Raw genomic sequence first — 16,109 nt, 5'->3', positions numbered from 1 at the left:
ATTTTGTTGTTGAAGGGCATCTACTATACGAGTGTGTCAGGCCTTGTCTGTTCATTCGCCAGTGGATAGACATTCAAATCCCATTTCTTCGTAGCAGGCACTGCTAAACTCCACTGTGCATCTGCTCCACAGGCTCCAGATGACAACATGGGACAGAAGGAATTGCGTTATCAGTAATCAATGAAAGAACACAGTCCTCTGACGTCCGTAAATGCACAGTACACCCACCCTGGAGCTCAGGGAGCTCTGCTGTAAAAGCTGTGCATAGCACGCTGGGGAGAAAGGAAATGCTGCCCTAGGGACTGAGTTGAAATGGAAATTAAAAAAAAAAACAAAAACCCAGCTGACTCATGAGCTAAGTGTCAGTGGCATGATCTCATCACAGACGTCCCCAGCCTCTCCTTAAGTAGAGGGACAGGAGCCCAGCTGTCACACAGGGGTGCTGCAGTGTCCAGGGGAAACTCACATGACTTTAGAACCCTACTGCAAATGCCAAGTGTCAATAACCTCGGGGCACGGGGCTTCTACTCGAAAACACATGTGCTCTTTTGGCTTTTTCCAGAGTCCCCTTGCCTCTGTGGCCAAGTCCTTCCAGAATGTACCTATAAACAGATGTCCCTGGCGATCACTGTCCTCTTCTGTGACTTGCCACACTGCCCTTTGGCTTTTGTTCATTTGCCTACCGCACTGAGTCCTGTGCAAGCTGTGTCCATCTCTTTTGCAGGTTCCAGGCAGTACTTCTTTCTTCAGAATCTGTCCTGTGATCATGACAGCTAACTTTAATTTTTCTACCCACCTTTGAAGTAGGCATATTGAAAGCGCACAGTGACACAATAAAGCAGCTACAGATTAATCCTCTCTCCAAAAATAGAAAGCGAGTCTCTCAACACAAGCATATGTTCTGATACACACGGGTGGCACACAAACACACACGCAAAGCTCAAACCCTGGATAAAAGTACAGGAAGTACAGGAGTCATGCCCACTGCAAGCTACAGTGTTGGGAACAAGGCCTTGGCCCAACAGCTGTTCTACAGGCCGGCTTCTCCTCTGGGCCATGCAGACTGAAGGAAGAGAAAGATCCAGACAAGTGGATACCTGAGGAGCTGTGTGCCAGGAGGAGTGGGAAGTGAGATAGAAGCCTCGAGACCAAAGAACCTGTGTGGTCCTGCAACGGAATGACGGCTGACATGACAAGCGTCCTAACCCAAGTGATGGGGGCCAATGGAAGCCTGGGAGGAATTGAGCCAGACTCAGGATTCAGCCTCGCCTGCGTGTTGTGCCCATCCATGGTGTCGAGGCTATCATTATGGAGGGACCTGTTTGTGCTTCTCCTTGTAGAAAATCTAGAGGAAAAAAAATGTAAGTGGCTGGGAAAGGTGGTAGCCAGGGCATGAGGACATCCTTGAGGTGTGAGAGCTGGCTTGGACTCTAGACTCCACCTCTAAATACTGACCTGCTCCTTCTGTGATGAGCTGGAGGGACTCTTCCCTGTTGTAATAGAGAGTTCTTCGACTGTCTTGAGGACTGAGTGGAGAATGTGCCCATGCATGTAGGACAAGGCACACGAAGAGCATGCGCTGCGACATGCAGCCATGGAGCGTCAACAGTGGCTGATCCCTTTCTTCTGGTCCCAAGCCCCTCTGTTGTCTGTGTAGGAGGATGGTCATCACATCCGCAGCTTTGTGGAAACACCACCTCCTCCAGGAAGCCTGACTAGCGACTCTACTTAGGTCTTTCCCCGCATGTAGATACCCTTGCTTAGCCTGAGCTGTTTATTCTGTAAAATCAAGCCGCTTAGATGGCAACTCTGCCTGCAACTCTGCAAACACTAAACAAGAAGTTGCTGTGCCTCTTCCTGTGTCATCAGGCTTGTAACCCAGGCTGTAACTTAAGCTCTGGGGCAACGGGGACATCGGTCTGTTTGGGAAAGTGTCTGGATCACTCTGTGGGATACCTGGGGTGCCTCTGCTGATAACTGACCCACTGCAGAATGGGGTGAACAGATATACACATGACGTCTGGATTAAAAGGACCAGATTTCTTCCACTGTTTGGAACTGAGCTGCTGCCTAAGTGCCAGACAACTTTAGAAAGAAATCTGTCACAAAGTGTCATTATGTTGGATAGCACCAATGCGTTCCAGTGCCTCAAGTAGATGGTCACTCATTTAAACATGTCTGTCTATTGCTGTAACTTTGTATCAACCCAGAGCAATCTTTCTGTGTAATCAGTCAGGGCAGCATCTTCCAAAGGTTTTAACTGGGACAGTATGTAAAAATGCTACATTATGTGGCGGCAAGGATTGTCCCAGTGCTGACTATAGCTCAGTGGTGAAGCACCTGCCTCAAGACTATTGAAACAAGCTGTTCACTGTTGTACATCATATACTCTCCACCACAGATAGAGGTTGTAAGAAAATCTCAGGCAGTGTCTTGAAAGCTGTCCATCAACAGCGGCATGCTGACATTGTCCAGGAGAGCCTGACATCACGATGGGAACACATGCTGACTGATATGGCGGCTACATCTGAGGATGGAGGTGTAACGTGAAACTTCACTTTCATTAAAGTTGGCCCTGGATGCCCATGGTGTCTACTGAGCAGACACAGAACTGAATTTATTTATTTTCAATTTCCATTAAATTTAAGTTTGCATAGCTACGTGTGATGATTAATTGCCATATCTATGTGACAGTGCAGGTAGAATGTTTTCTGTAATGGACTAAATGCTAGCAGTAGGTAGGTCAGAGAGAGAGAGCATAAAATCGCCAAGTACAGCAGATTAATACAGAATGTAGGCAATGGCATTTAATCTCTGAGAGTGTGGGACCTGCCACTGAAATGCTCGGCCATATCTTAATATGGCATCAGTTCTCTAGTCTTTTTTTTTTTTTTCATGTTTTTGCTCATTAAATACCCATGAGTGGTTCCCACTTCAGCATAAAACCCAGATCTTAGGTGTTGAACATCTTCTGTAGTCACATTGATTTTTTTTTTTTTTTTTTTTTTTACTATTTTCCTGATTCATTTATTCTAAATTTCTTTTCCATCACCCCTTTCTGGTTTTTGGTGGTCATTCACTGTGTTTTTAAAAACTCTTGAGTTATAGTTTATAACTTTAAGTGGTCAGCCCTGCACATATGCATCTGACCAATGATAAATAGACTCATGCATGTATATGTGTCTGTTTATGTATACATAGAACAATAATAATTATATAAGAAATAGTCATGAATTGTGGAGGGAGAGTTGGGGTCCAGGGGAGGTGGGATTGATTGGAGGGAGGTAAGACTGATGTAGATGCAGGTCTCACATATGAATTCCTCAAAACAATAAAATGAAATTTTAAAAACTCTTTGGTTTTTATTAATGAGAGCACTCAGAGCCTGCAAATAACACCATGTTGGTCGCCGAGCCCCTTTCCTCATTGGCTAATGCAACATCAGGGCCTGGCATGGACTCTTGCAGTGAATAGCGGCCATCAACTCCGCAGAATGCAGCCATACTCTCATTTGCTCCGACTGAGCTGGTGTAAGGCATTGTCCCTTATCTGCTCAGGGACTGGGATCAGTGTGGGGAGCTGCCTTAACATCCCACTTTCCTTGCTGTTTCCTCACTCCAAAGCCTCCACCATGCTCACATTGCTGTTATTTGCAGGGGCTTACATATGACCCTGACCCTTCTGTAGGTTGACTTTACCAATCATGTTGGAAAGAGGATGGTCAGTGGGGGCCTGCTGGCCATGCTTTATGGTCAATGGTTTTGTTCTCATCAGGGAAGCTGTCTCTCTCCTAGGGCAGAGTCACTCTCAAACGTGATGCCTAAACATGTACCATTCTTATTCCATTTGCACGACTCTTGTTTGAGTACTTTTACTGGGAAACTAATGATTTTTTATTAAATTTATTTATTTATTCATTGTATATCCCTATTGAAGCTCCCGTCCTCTCCTCTTGTTCACACCCTTCCACCTTCTTCTCCCTTGCCTCCCCTCTCCTTCTCCTCAGAAAAGGGGAGCCCCGTGCCACAGCATGCCAACTCATCTAGCACATCAAGTCACATCAGGACTAAGTGTACCCTCTTCCACTGAGGCCACACAAGGCAGCACAGCCAGGGGAAAGTGATCCAAAAAGCAGGCAACAGATTCCATCTCAGGGAGCCCTTGCTCCACTTGCCAGGGGACCCACATGAAGACCAAGCTGTCCATCAGTTACATATGTATGTGTAGGGGACCTAGGTCCAGTCCATGCATGTCTTCAGTTGGTGGCTCAGTCTCTGTGAGTCCTCATGGTCCTCGGTTAGTTGACTCTGTTGGTCTTCTTGTGGACTTCTCGTCTTCTCCAGATCCTTCCATCTTTCCTCCCACTCTTCCACAAGACTCTCTGAGCACCACACAATGTTTGGCTGTGAGTCTCAGCATTTGTTTTGATCCACTGTTGGGTGGGTCCTCTCAGATGACAGTTGTGCTAGGCTCCTGTGTGCATGCACAGTAGAGTATTATTAATAGTGTCAGGGGTTGGCTCTCTCCAGTGGAGTGGGTCTCAGGTTAGGCCAGTCATTGGTTGTTCATTGCAGCTTTGTTTGTAATAGCCAGAAACTAGAAACAACCTAGATGGCCCTCAACTAAGGAATGGATAAAGAAAATGTGACACATTTACACAATGAAATAGTACTCTTCTATTAAAAACAAGGAAATTATGAAATTTGCAGTCAAATGGATGGAACTAAGACAAATAGAACAATGCTTCAGAGTATCCAAGGACTGTGTAGATTCTAGAAGGTTCTGGAATAAACTCATATAGATGGTGATCTAGCACAGCAAGACAACCATAGTGTGTTCTTCAGTTGTGCAAAGAAATGACAGTTCTGCCATAAAACAACCCCAAAACCTGAGTAGCTCAGATCTGAGATCAGCACATCTGTGCAGCATGGGAGAAATCACCCAGAGTACAACGGGTCAAACACAGTTGTTAGAGCTATGCTTTTGGAGGAAGGCTCTTTGGAGGTCTCCTTGGAAGGAGTGAGGCCACATGCCTCTGTGAGTGCTGCCATCCGCTGGCAGATGACTCCCTGCAATCAAGGCTTCTCTTCCTATGGTTTTTTTCTCCCTTTCTTCTTTCCATGCCCCAGAAGTCAATGCTCCAGCATCGGAGGTGTGAGGAACACACACTCAAGTGTGTGAGAGACCTGGGGTTGAGTCCTCTTCTTTGCATTCTGGCAACATGAATAATGCCATCACTAATGAGATTAAATTTAAACAAAAAACCTTGTCAAGGTGTCAAGTGTCAAAATATTAGTGTTTCAGGTTGACAGGCAAGCAATTGGAAAGTGTCCAGGAACCAAGTAGAGACCTGGCTAAATCAAAGAAACTGAGGCTAGGTTTGGGTTTAGGATGGCAGTGGCCCTGTGAGCAGGTCCCATTGTGAGGCAGCAGCACTGAGAAGTCCAGCCTTAGCCAGGTGTGACGGTAAGGGTAAAAGAATCCAACCCAACATGCCTTGGGGAGAGGGCAAGCGTTTTGGCTTAGTTAGCTTTTGCAATGACTTTGGCTGAATTTTTGTTTTCAAACCGTCATATGTCATCTTGGAACAAAACTGACTGTGGTTTGGAGCAGATGTGGCAAGTGATGTGCTGGTCTTGGGCCAGGTTCATTTTGATCCTGAAGTTATGAGGAAACAGTGAGCAGCTGGGCTTTGATAAACGCTTGTTGGATGTGGAGGATTTTGTGCCGTTTCTGAAGTACCGCTAAGGACTCCTGGAATGAGAAGCGAGTTGTGCCTCGGATCATTCTCTCAAAAGAGAACAGAGGGCATGTTCAAGTGGAGTCATTTGGGAATTAGACATATTGTCTGCTGAACACAACCTTTTCCTCACTGTCCACATGGGTGGACAGCTCTTTGGAAAGAGCATGTGGTGTCACCTGAGATGAATGTAGGGGCTGATCAGTGGAACTCTATCACACTGCAGGAGAGGTGGCTCAGGGGTGAGATACACAACCACTTCCATACCATCTCCATGTATGTTTGGTTGGAGCTGTTTACATGGATTCCTTACATATCCATACCTATGAATGTAGTCGGCATATGCACAGGTCATAAAAACCAACTTCTAGTTGTGACTAGCATATATGGGAAAGCAGGCGTTCTGCTTTGACACACTGGTTGTCTACTCACATTGCTGAGAAGCAGCAGGCTTCAAGATTAACATGCCTGTGTCCTTCCCTTCCTCATGGGGACAGCAGGAGACCCCCTAAGTTTCCAGCGACAATGACTGACAGGACTGGCCAGCCATGAGATGTGGACCCTGGGAGGTATGCAAACCTGGGAGGTACCAAGCTCTGCTGAAGCCTGATGAACAATCCACCCTCTGGCACCACTGGGAGGAGGTGTAGGCAGGCGTGTGCTACACGCTTTATGAGTCCCCAAATTAATCTTTTGGCCCAGTAAAGAAACATTTTGATAGGGAGAAAGCATTCAGTTTTCATGATTTACCCATCTTCTTGAATAAACTGGCAGTCAAACAAGGCAGTAGAGTGACATTTTTAAATATTTCATCGGGGCTGGAGAGATGTCTCAGAGGTTAAGCACACTGGCTGCTCTTCCAGACATCCTGAGTTCAAGTCCCAGCAACCACATGGTGGCTCACAAGCATCTATAATGTGATCTGGCCTGATGTACATGCAGACAGAGCACTGTATACATAATAATAAATAAACAAATCTTTAAAAAAATATTTTATCATCCACTGATTTTCAGTAGTTACCAAAATATCATTTTCATCAGTTACTGTGTTCTAGATGTTTAGTGAAATTGAAACTTGTTTAGATATAAAATATTATAACCAATTAAGTTATTAATTAAACAAATGTGATGCTTGAGTACTTGGTAAGTAAAAATCCACAAATCCCCCCTGCTGTCTCAGTACTTCATTACCTGAGCATGAAACCCATGAGCCTAAGCACCTGAGACCAGCTTGAACCTGGGGAAGCGAAGGATGATACCAATCTAGACAGCCATCACAGAACACAAAGGCCCACACGGGCACCTAGAGGAAGCCCAGAACAAAGGCATGTGGGGGATGATTGTGGTGTTAGGTGCCACAAGAACCAGGACTTCTGGGGGACTGGAAAAGTCTTTAGGAAGCCCCGAGTCACCAGAAGAGAATCTGAGGTCATCGGGGATGAAGAGCAACACGTTTTGTTCCTTGCCTCGCTGATCCAGCCGTCCTTTCCTAACTCTTTACTACCGCTGTGCTTTGAATACACTACTACTATTTTCAAACTAGTAGAAGATAAAGAAAAAACTAAAGACAGGCTAAAGAAACCATCCAGGGTCACACAGCAAATGAGAGTCCGCCTTAGATCCTCCTTGGGCTCTGTGGAGACACAGAGGAACATCTGTGCTGGGTCATAAGGATCTGAGGCTTTCTTTCTCTAAGGGGTGGTTTAGAAAGCAAGGAATTGCTCACAAACAAGAAAGCTTATAAAAACAGACTACAATTTCTTTTTTTTTTTAATTCTAAAATTTATGCAAACCGGTTACCTTCAATAATGTGGGAAAATAACCTGAGTAGCACACGGAGCTAAGCACACTCCTGGTTGCTTATGCTCCTTGAGGGTCCACTGAACCGCCAAAAGAACAAAACTTGCCTGGCGAGGGCTGCAGTGGATTTCCAGACGCAGCTGTTCCCACACACTGTAGAGGCCTCTTTCAGCTGGAAGTTCCAGAAGCCGCAGTCATTGCTCACGGGGAGTGGCTTGCCCTTGCTCTGCCACGTTCAGATTAGACATGGCAAGCTTTCCCACTTCTCACACCTGGGTGGAATCCGGGCCCCGGGAGGCCAACCCCACATGGTCCTGATGGCTTTGCTGATAATTCAACCAAGTTTTCCTTTGTCCTTTCTGCTTCTCCAGCAGGAGCTCTCTGGCTAATGCTTAACTTCCCTTGTGTGGGAAGCCTGGGCTTGCCATTAGACCTCCCACTCCAAATCACTGTTCCCTACAGCTCAAACTGGCCTTTCCTCCAAATATCTAGAAAATGTTTCTCTATGCTTATCAACCTAGCCTTCTTAAATCCTCAAGCTCACAGGGACAGCCTGGCAGCAATGGGTCCTCATTTGGTGGGCATCTGTGTGAGAGAGTCTGCCCCAAACCTCCCCATGAGAATGAGTCACAGGTTCCTGAAATCATAGACAACCTTAGCCATGTATCCATTTCATCCAGCTGTACCGGATCCTCCAAATGCGCTTGAGTGACAGCCACATAATAACAACACAAAGTTCCTGTGTACAAGGGCAAGAGAGAAGGAGTTTTGAATATTCTCCGGCAGTCACAAGCCTTAATGATACTTTTCGATGTGTTCTCTTCAGCTCTCCCACCAGCATGTGGCAATTCTCTGTGAGAGGAGCTTTTAAGATTCTGGCTGAACCTACTTCTACCTTCCTTTCCACACCTGTAATAACCAACTGCTTGCCAGGTTTCTCAGACCATTTCCCCAGTGCTACTGATTTTTTTTTTCTGTGTTGATTTTATACCTTGCAACTTTCCTGAATTGGTTCATCCTAATATTTTTTAATGGACTTTGAGGATTTTCTCTGTATAGCTTTTTGATAATGAGGACAAATAGGCGGAGGGGAAAACCGAGGCCACTCTGATCTATACATGCAGCATGGTAACTTTCTCCTTTCCTACTTAAATGGCCTTTATTTCCTTCTCTTGCTTGATGACCCTGGCTAAGATGGTCAATGATTTATTGAATAAAAGTGGAGAAATGGTGTTTGTGCCTCTCTGCAGGTCATAATGCACACACTTTTTAAAAATCATTTCTCCACTTAGAATCAGGATGCTAGGTCTGTGTTTGAATATGGCCTTTACGCTGTCAAGGTTCATTCTTTCACGCCTTACTTGATTGGTGATTTTATCATGAAAGGAAATTGACTCTTACCCAGTTCCTTTCCCATATCTGCACAGTCATCATATGGTCCTGGCCTTTGTTATCCTGGCACGATGTTATTAACTGGTGTATATTAAACCGCCCTTGCATCTCTGGGGTACCTTGCTTGATTGTGGTGAATTATCTTTCTAGCATGCTATGATTGCCAAAGGAAAACACGCTTACAAGAAATATTTGGCAGGGACTGTCAAGGCTTAAATCCTAGGGTCTAGTGGAGTGTATAAAATCCTGACATGTTAGATAGATGGAGCATGCCTCCTGAGTGTGGCCCGGGTCTCTGCTTTCAACTGTTTGTCCTCATTCTCACCAATAGCCGTGCTACCAAACTTGAAGTGTCTGCCACTTTAAGAGGTTAAGAATACAGCCTCTCAGTGTAGGAGATGGGGAAATAGAAGGATCCAGAGGATCTTAGAAACCTACAAGAAGAGCATCGTATCAGGTGGATCAGGGCTAAGGGGGGTCTGCCCAAACTATTGCACTAAGCAAGGACAACACAAGTAGTAAACATCAAACCCTTACTCTGATCTACCCAATGAACAGGACATTCTCCACAGTTATGTGGAGAGCAGGGACTCACTCTGACATGAACTCTGGTGCCCTATATTTGATTACCTCCCCTTAGTGGGGAGCCCTGGTGGCCCTCAAAGAAAGAATAGGCAGGCTACCAAGATGAGACTTGATAGCCTGTGACCATAAAGTGGGGGAGGAGATCTCCCTTGGTCATGGACCTAGGGGAGGGTAATAGGGTGGGGTGGTGGGGAGGGAGGAACGGGATGATACAAGTGATGGGATAACAATTGAGTTGTAATCTGAATAAATTAATTAAACTAAAGAAAAGAATACAGTCTCTCAGCGTTGTCTCCTCAACATATTTAAAGGCTATTTTTCTTATTCAATTCTACTATACAGGCATTTCCTTGTTTTCATAAAATCACTTCTCTCCTCTTTCCTGTAACATCTTCCTATGCTCTAAATGAAGTCTTCAGGGTTTTGTTCTGGATTAATTCTCTTTATATATTTTTGAGAATGTATTACATGCTATTAAATTTTTGAAGTTCATTTAAGTAGACTTCTGGAAATTAGTAGGATTTTAATTTCCTCTCTCTGCTGAGACTACCTGACAGTATCAATATCTAACCCCATGCCCATGTTTTCTCCGGACTCAAGTAACTGTGGCTTACATCTTACACTCCCCGCCTTTGCTGTGTTGGGAGGCCGCTCTCCCATGTTGTCTCTACGTCAGGCTAGGGAAGTATCCCATGCCCCCGGCAAGATGCAGATGAGGAGAGCTCAGGTCCTACTGCAGGGACCTTCCTGCTCTTCCTCATAGGCCTACGCGATTGAGCCCTTCTTACTACACAAGGTTTCACTGGCAGGGCAGCCATATTGGAGGAAGAAGGACAACAAATCCAGTGTGGAGAGCTAGTCTCGTTTCTATTTTAGACTTATCATTGTGTTTTCTCTCTCCCCTCCTTCTCTCCAGTTAGGCATGATAAGGACAAAGGATGCTGACTACTTCTTAAAGCCCCTGCCGCCACACCTAACAAGCAAAGTGAACATGTCTGCACAGGGCGGCTCTCCCTCCCACGTGCTGTACAAGAGATCCACAGAACCCCAGGCTATGAGAGAAAACGAAGTCCTGATGGTCGCCAGGAAGCGAGATCTGGCAGGATCTCACCTGCACCATGACAACTTCCATCTTGGCCTCCCACAGAAGCAGCATTTCTGTGGAAGACGCAAGAAATGTATGTAAGCGCGATTTTGTGTATTTAATGATTTAGACAATTTGTATAAGATAGTGGGACCCTTCCCCCTTTCAAAAGCATGACTTCTCACAAGGTGAAATGTACTGTGACTGTCACTGTTGCCATCGGGGTGACTCTAGTGGTGTCATATCTTTCATGGGTAGTGGATGGATGTGGCAGATGAGTCTTCTAAGAAGCTCGTCTTTGAGCAGATTGTATGACCCACTGCTCAGAAGTACAGAACCCGCCAGACATCTTAAAAAACTGAAATAAAAGCCCTGGCACCCCTCCCCCAGTAACTTTATCCTCAAGGTTTAGGCATATTAAAGCTCACATACTTTTCCCACTGAGGTAACTTATTTATATGCATAGTTGGAGCTTTACACTACCACATCAAAGAGGTAAGAGCAGGGCGACACTCACCTGCAATTTGTCAGCAAGCATTTATGAGCCTCTTGCCTTTCAGATCCCTTAGTGAGGGCTGTTTGCACTGCATGTCATGTTGCTCTCAGGACCCAGGAAACCACAGCTCTCTGTAGCCCTCTCTTTGCCTGCGTGCTCAGACATCACTTGACTGGCCCTTCCCAGGGAGTACATAGGAAGCTAGGCCTCCTGTCACAGCGTTCCCAGGCTCTGATAGCGACTTTTTCTGCCCCTCTGAAGCAGAAGCGAGAACCTGGCAGGCACTCTGTGGATCTTGGTGAATAAAGAGGATGGGTGAAATCGCTGGTGCTCGGTGAAGGCACGAGTGCCGCTGAGGAGCGAACCTGTGCAGTGCCGGCACCCATTTTATCTCGTGAAGGGCTGTGTTCAGGTGGACCTGCAAATCTCAGAACTAATCAAACTCAGTAGGATGTGTCTTTTGGCTTGCCTGGCTTCTTGTGGGGTGGGTTCTGGTCTTCTCAGGGGAATCTCGCTCCTAAAAAGACTGCCTTTGTAAGAATACCTGCTTTCAAACAACTGTGAGCATGTTCTTTGCACCCCTGAGGCTCAGTCTGGAAACAAGTGACAAGAAAGATAATTCGTTAAGTGGATGCTGAAACTGGAGCTATGATTGATGAAGGGAACTTAGTTATCTCAGCTTTGGGCCATCAGCTCATGTGTGGGTAGCTAAACTCACAGGCTCCCAGGCCACTGGGAAAGCACTGACCTGAGGCTCTCATAGTGTTTGTTCTGAGGGTTTCTGAGAGCTCTGGCCACTGACACACAGCCTTGTGGACCTTCTGCCCTCATGGCCAGCACTGGGTGTGTGGTTCCCCTGCCCTCTGTGTATCCTGCCTTTGTGTTGCACATATTTCCCCACTAGTTGGGGTTAAGACCTAAGGATCTAAGACCACATCACACATACCTGAAGTTCTTTAATAAAACACTGTCCTGGGAAGAAGCAGGAGCTGTCTGTGTTTACTCCCTCCGTCTCTGTGGTCCCACAGCATCCTGTACAGCAGCTCACACCGAGGCTGAGTGAGTGACCCAGGACAAGTTCCTACAAGGGCCTCCATTCATCTACAACTTTCTTTTTTTTTTTTTTATGTTTTTTTTAATTAATTTATTCTTGTTACATCTCAATATTTATCCCATCCCTTGTATCCTCCCATTCCCCCCCCCCCATTTTCCCATTATTCCCCTCCCCTATGACTGTTCCTGAGGGGGATTACCTCCCCCTATATATTCTCATAGGGTATCAAGTCTCTTCTTGGCTACCTGCTGTCCTTCCTCTGAGTGCCACCAGGTCTCCCCCTCCAGGGGACATGGTCAAATGTGAGGCACCAGAGTATGTGAGAAAGTCATATCCCACTCTCCACTCAACTGTGGAGAATATTCTGACCATTGGCTAGATCTGGGAAGGGGTTTAAAGTTTACCTCCTTGTATTATCCTTGGCTGGTGCCTTAGTTTGAGCGGGACCCCTGGGCCCAAATCTGCCTATCATATTGTTCTACTTGTAGATTTCTAGGACCCTCTGGATTGGTAATCAGGATCAGTCAGCCTTAGCTTGTTCAGGCTTGAGATCGACTAGGCTTGATTAGATTGAGCTTCCCTCAAATGAGATATTTGGAATGAGAAACCTTACATATTTCATCATATTTTGCATTGTAGCGTATTTGTGTGTACACATAATGAACTAACTTGGGGATGGAGTTCCAAACTGAACACAGAATTCATTATTGCCTGCGCACCTTAACAAGGACCCGGGGGCTAATTCCAGAGAATATTCTTAGTGCTTGTGGGTTTCAGCTTGCCTTGTGACAAGGACATGGGGTGAGAGCTCTACTAGTGCTTCATGTTTAAGCTCAGATGGTTTTGGAGATTAGATTACTTCTGGATTCAGAGTTTTTAATGTGGGATATTCGATCTGTACCCTCCACTAACCAATAAATGGAAAGAGTTAAAGCGCATTGGCTGTGAGGAGCAATAGATTGAGCAGAGTGTGTAGGCTCACAGCAGGTTCCATGGGTAAGCTTGCAGAGTTGGAAGATCATGTCACCAGGATGGGGATCGAAGTATGCTTCTCCAGGAAACGATTCTTTTGTTTCTTGGCCAGCTTCTAGAGTTAATTGTTTCTGACAGAGTGTTAACTTTTATAGTTACCAAAAGCATTTTAGAAGAACCCACTCTGCAAGGGCAGAGTGTGGCTTGCTCTGTAATTAAGTCTGCTAAGTATACGTGACATTTGTTTGAATATTCAACACCCAGTGAGTGTGCCTCCCACCAATGGTGTATGATTGACAGGAAAAGTATTGGAAAACAAGTATCAACTGTGAAAGGCATGCAAGCCAGTGCTGATGGCTGTACTGTTTGGTGTTCTTTGCTGCTCTGTCGGTAACACTGTGGAGGAGGCCTGCTCTGCTAGTCCCTGTGCCTTTGATCCTAGGGCTCACTCAGTTTAGATGCTAGGCTTCACTTCTCATTTTAAATCAGAACAAAACAATGTAAAGTCAGCTCTGGAAATGGTTTCCAAGACACTCGGATTGTATGAACATAATTTAAACTTTAACATGTCTTGTATGGCAAAGAATTGGCACTTCGGTGTTCCAATATGAGAATTCTATTGTTGTGTTTTGGTTTCGTTATATAGCCCAGGCTGTTCTTCCTCGGCATAAACATTCTTTTTTTTTTTTTTTTTTTTAGACATTTCTGTAAGATCAGCTATGCCTGTGGTTTCGTGTGTTTGCTTTAGCTTGCTCTCTGCTCATTCCTCCATAGACATGCCCCAGCCTCCCAAGGATGACCTTTACATCTTGCCTGATGAGTACAAGCCTAGCTCCAGACACAAGCGCTCCCTCCTGAAGTCCCACAGAAATGAAGAACTGAATGTGGAGACACTGGTGGTGGTTGACAGGAAGATGATGCAAAGCCACGGTCACGAAAACATTACCACCTACGTCCTCACTGTACTCAACATGGTAGGGCTGGCGTGTGTGTGTGTGTGTGTGTGTGTGTGTGTGTGTGTGTGTGTCCATCCTTGTGTACACTATATGTATGTGTGTGTGTCCTTGTGTACATTATATATATGTGTGTGTGTGTGTGTGTGTGTGTGTATCCTTGTGTACATTATATGTGTGTGTGTGCACTTGTCTGATTGTGTGTGTATATTTGTATGTGTGTCTCCCTGTCTGTGGCAATGTATGTTTCATTTCTTACTTGTATAGCTGTGTCTTAGTATAAGCAGCTCTCATTTTACTAATCAAAAAATAAAATTTCAGAACTTTGAAGAATGAAACATGGGGAAAGTAGTTTGATCACCACTGGGACTTGGTTTGTTTCTGAGCCATTTAGGATTCACTGATGTCTTTACACACTAGAACTCTCATCAGGACACTGACAATTTTTAGGCAGCAAATCTTTATCAGATTAACATGCAATTTTAGGTGCAGATAATGTGCCCACCTTTTTAGGAGTGTTAATGTCCAGGTGTTGACTATGAATTAATTTATCTGCAGAAACTGAAAAGCTCTTATTTTGGAGTATCGTTGCCGATGAAATGCGTCTTTGTCTTAAAGAACACCTGTGGGAATTATTGAGGAGCCAACCATGAGAGGGCCTGAGGGGCTCTGCACCTGTCACCTGTGACATAAATCCCCATCACAGAGAGGAAAACTGAGGTGCCCACATGTTAGTAAAGGAGTTAACGACAGTGTCTTAAATGTGCATTTTGACTTCTGTGAACAAAGTACCCCACATGGATCTGTGTCTCCCCTAGAGTACCCTACATATGCCTCATTCCCCACAGTAACCCCAAATTTTCTCTCTCCCCACACAGAAACTCATAGTGTATCTCTCTCCTCACAGCATAGCCACATGGCTCTCTCCTCTCAGAGCACCCGGCTCTGCTGCTGCACTCTGGTAGACAGTCTCAGGCTCCTGCATCTCTGATCTGTGGCAGCTGTCACTTGCCTGCACTCCACAGAGGTGTTCCAATATTTCTTTACCTTGGTAGCAAAGGGCTTTCTGCAGCCTCCATGATTGCCACATTGCCTCTGCTCCCAAGCCCGAATGCTACTCTAGGGCGTTATTGTGTGCCATCACTCCTAGTGTTCACACTCTCCTCTCATCTTGCCTCTGGTTCCTTTCTCTCTGTTGTGTCCTGTTGGTTTTGTCCTAAGTGTCTCCCGTGTGGTTCTGGAAGTCCTTGTGGGGCATTTGGCATATGCTCTCACCACTATAACTGAAACAATCCTTACAGTAAGACACAGTGGCCCCTGTCGTAATCCTAGTACACAGGAGGAAACCTGAGACCAGCGAGTGTGGTAGAAAGGCCAGCTAGTCTGCATATCGAGACTGTTGCAGTGATGATGACGATGACAAGGACAATGATGATTACGATTACGAGGAGGAGGAGGAGGCATTTTAACAAGCTGTCTCTCCTTCGTGATAGGCAACAGGTGCACCACTTCCTCTTCCTCCTCAAACTTTAGCTTTAGATTTCTAGGTTCCCACAATAAGGATTCCACATACCTATGGTATCTGAGAAGGGTACAGGCATTATACCCAGCTCAGGTACTGAGCAGCTAGGGTTTGCTCTTACAGGCAGGAAGTTGGGCTGCTGCTAGGCTACGATGCACCTAGAGCTAACGCAGACTTTCTGTTTCAGGTGTCTGCTTTATTCAAGGATGGAACAATTGGAGGAAACATCAATATCGCCATCGTAGGGCTCATCCTGCTAGAAGATGAACAGGTATTGCAGCTTCGGAAGCAGCAGTTTTGCCCCTCCCCCCCCCCAATCAATACAATTGCTCTGTATATTATTTCTCTTTTACCTGGGAAAAGAAGGGTTTCATATTTTGTGTTTAAAATGACTCATTTCTTTTCAGTTCTTCCTAATAGGGCATGTGTGTATATGTGGTATGTGTGTGTATATATATATATGTATGTGTGTGGGTGTGCATATGGAGTGTGCTTGTATATGAGTGTGGTG

The 16,109-nt window shown here is 45.4% G+C and overlaps 1 protein-coding gene across 2 annotated transcripts in view; it reads left to right on the top strand.

The window, feature by feature from the left end:
• Positions 1-16,109, top strand: part of Adamts16 (ADAM metallopeptidase with thrombospondin type 1 motif 16) — a 118,101-nt gene that overhangs the window by 26,389 nt on the left and 75,603 nt on the right. For both annotated transcript variants that reach the window (XM_051151063.1, XM_051151062.1), the window contains exons 4-6: positions 10,434-10,695; positions 13,898-14,097; positions 15,786-15,869. In XM_051151063.1, the coding sequence (XP_051007020.1) occupies positions 10,434-10,695; positions 13,898-14,097; positions 15,786-15,869 (546 nt within the window). The remainder of the gene's footprint in view (positions 1-10,433; positions 10,696-13,897; positions 14,098-15,785; positions 15,870-16,109) is intronic.

This window comes from Acomys russatus, chromosome 9 (genome assembly GCF_903995435.1).
Source record: "Acomys russatus chromosome 9, mAcoRus1.1, whole genome shotgun sequence".
Lineage (NCBI taxonomy): Eukaryota > Metazoa > Chordata > Mammalia > Rodentia > Muridae > Acomys > Acomys russatus.
This window is presented reverse-complemented; position numbering and strand designations above follow the sequence as displayed.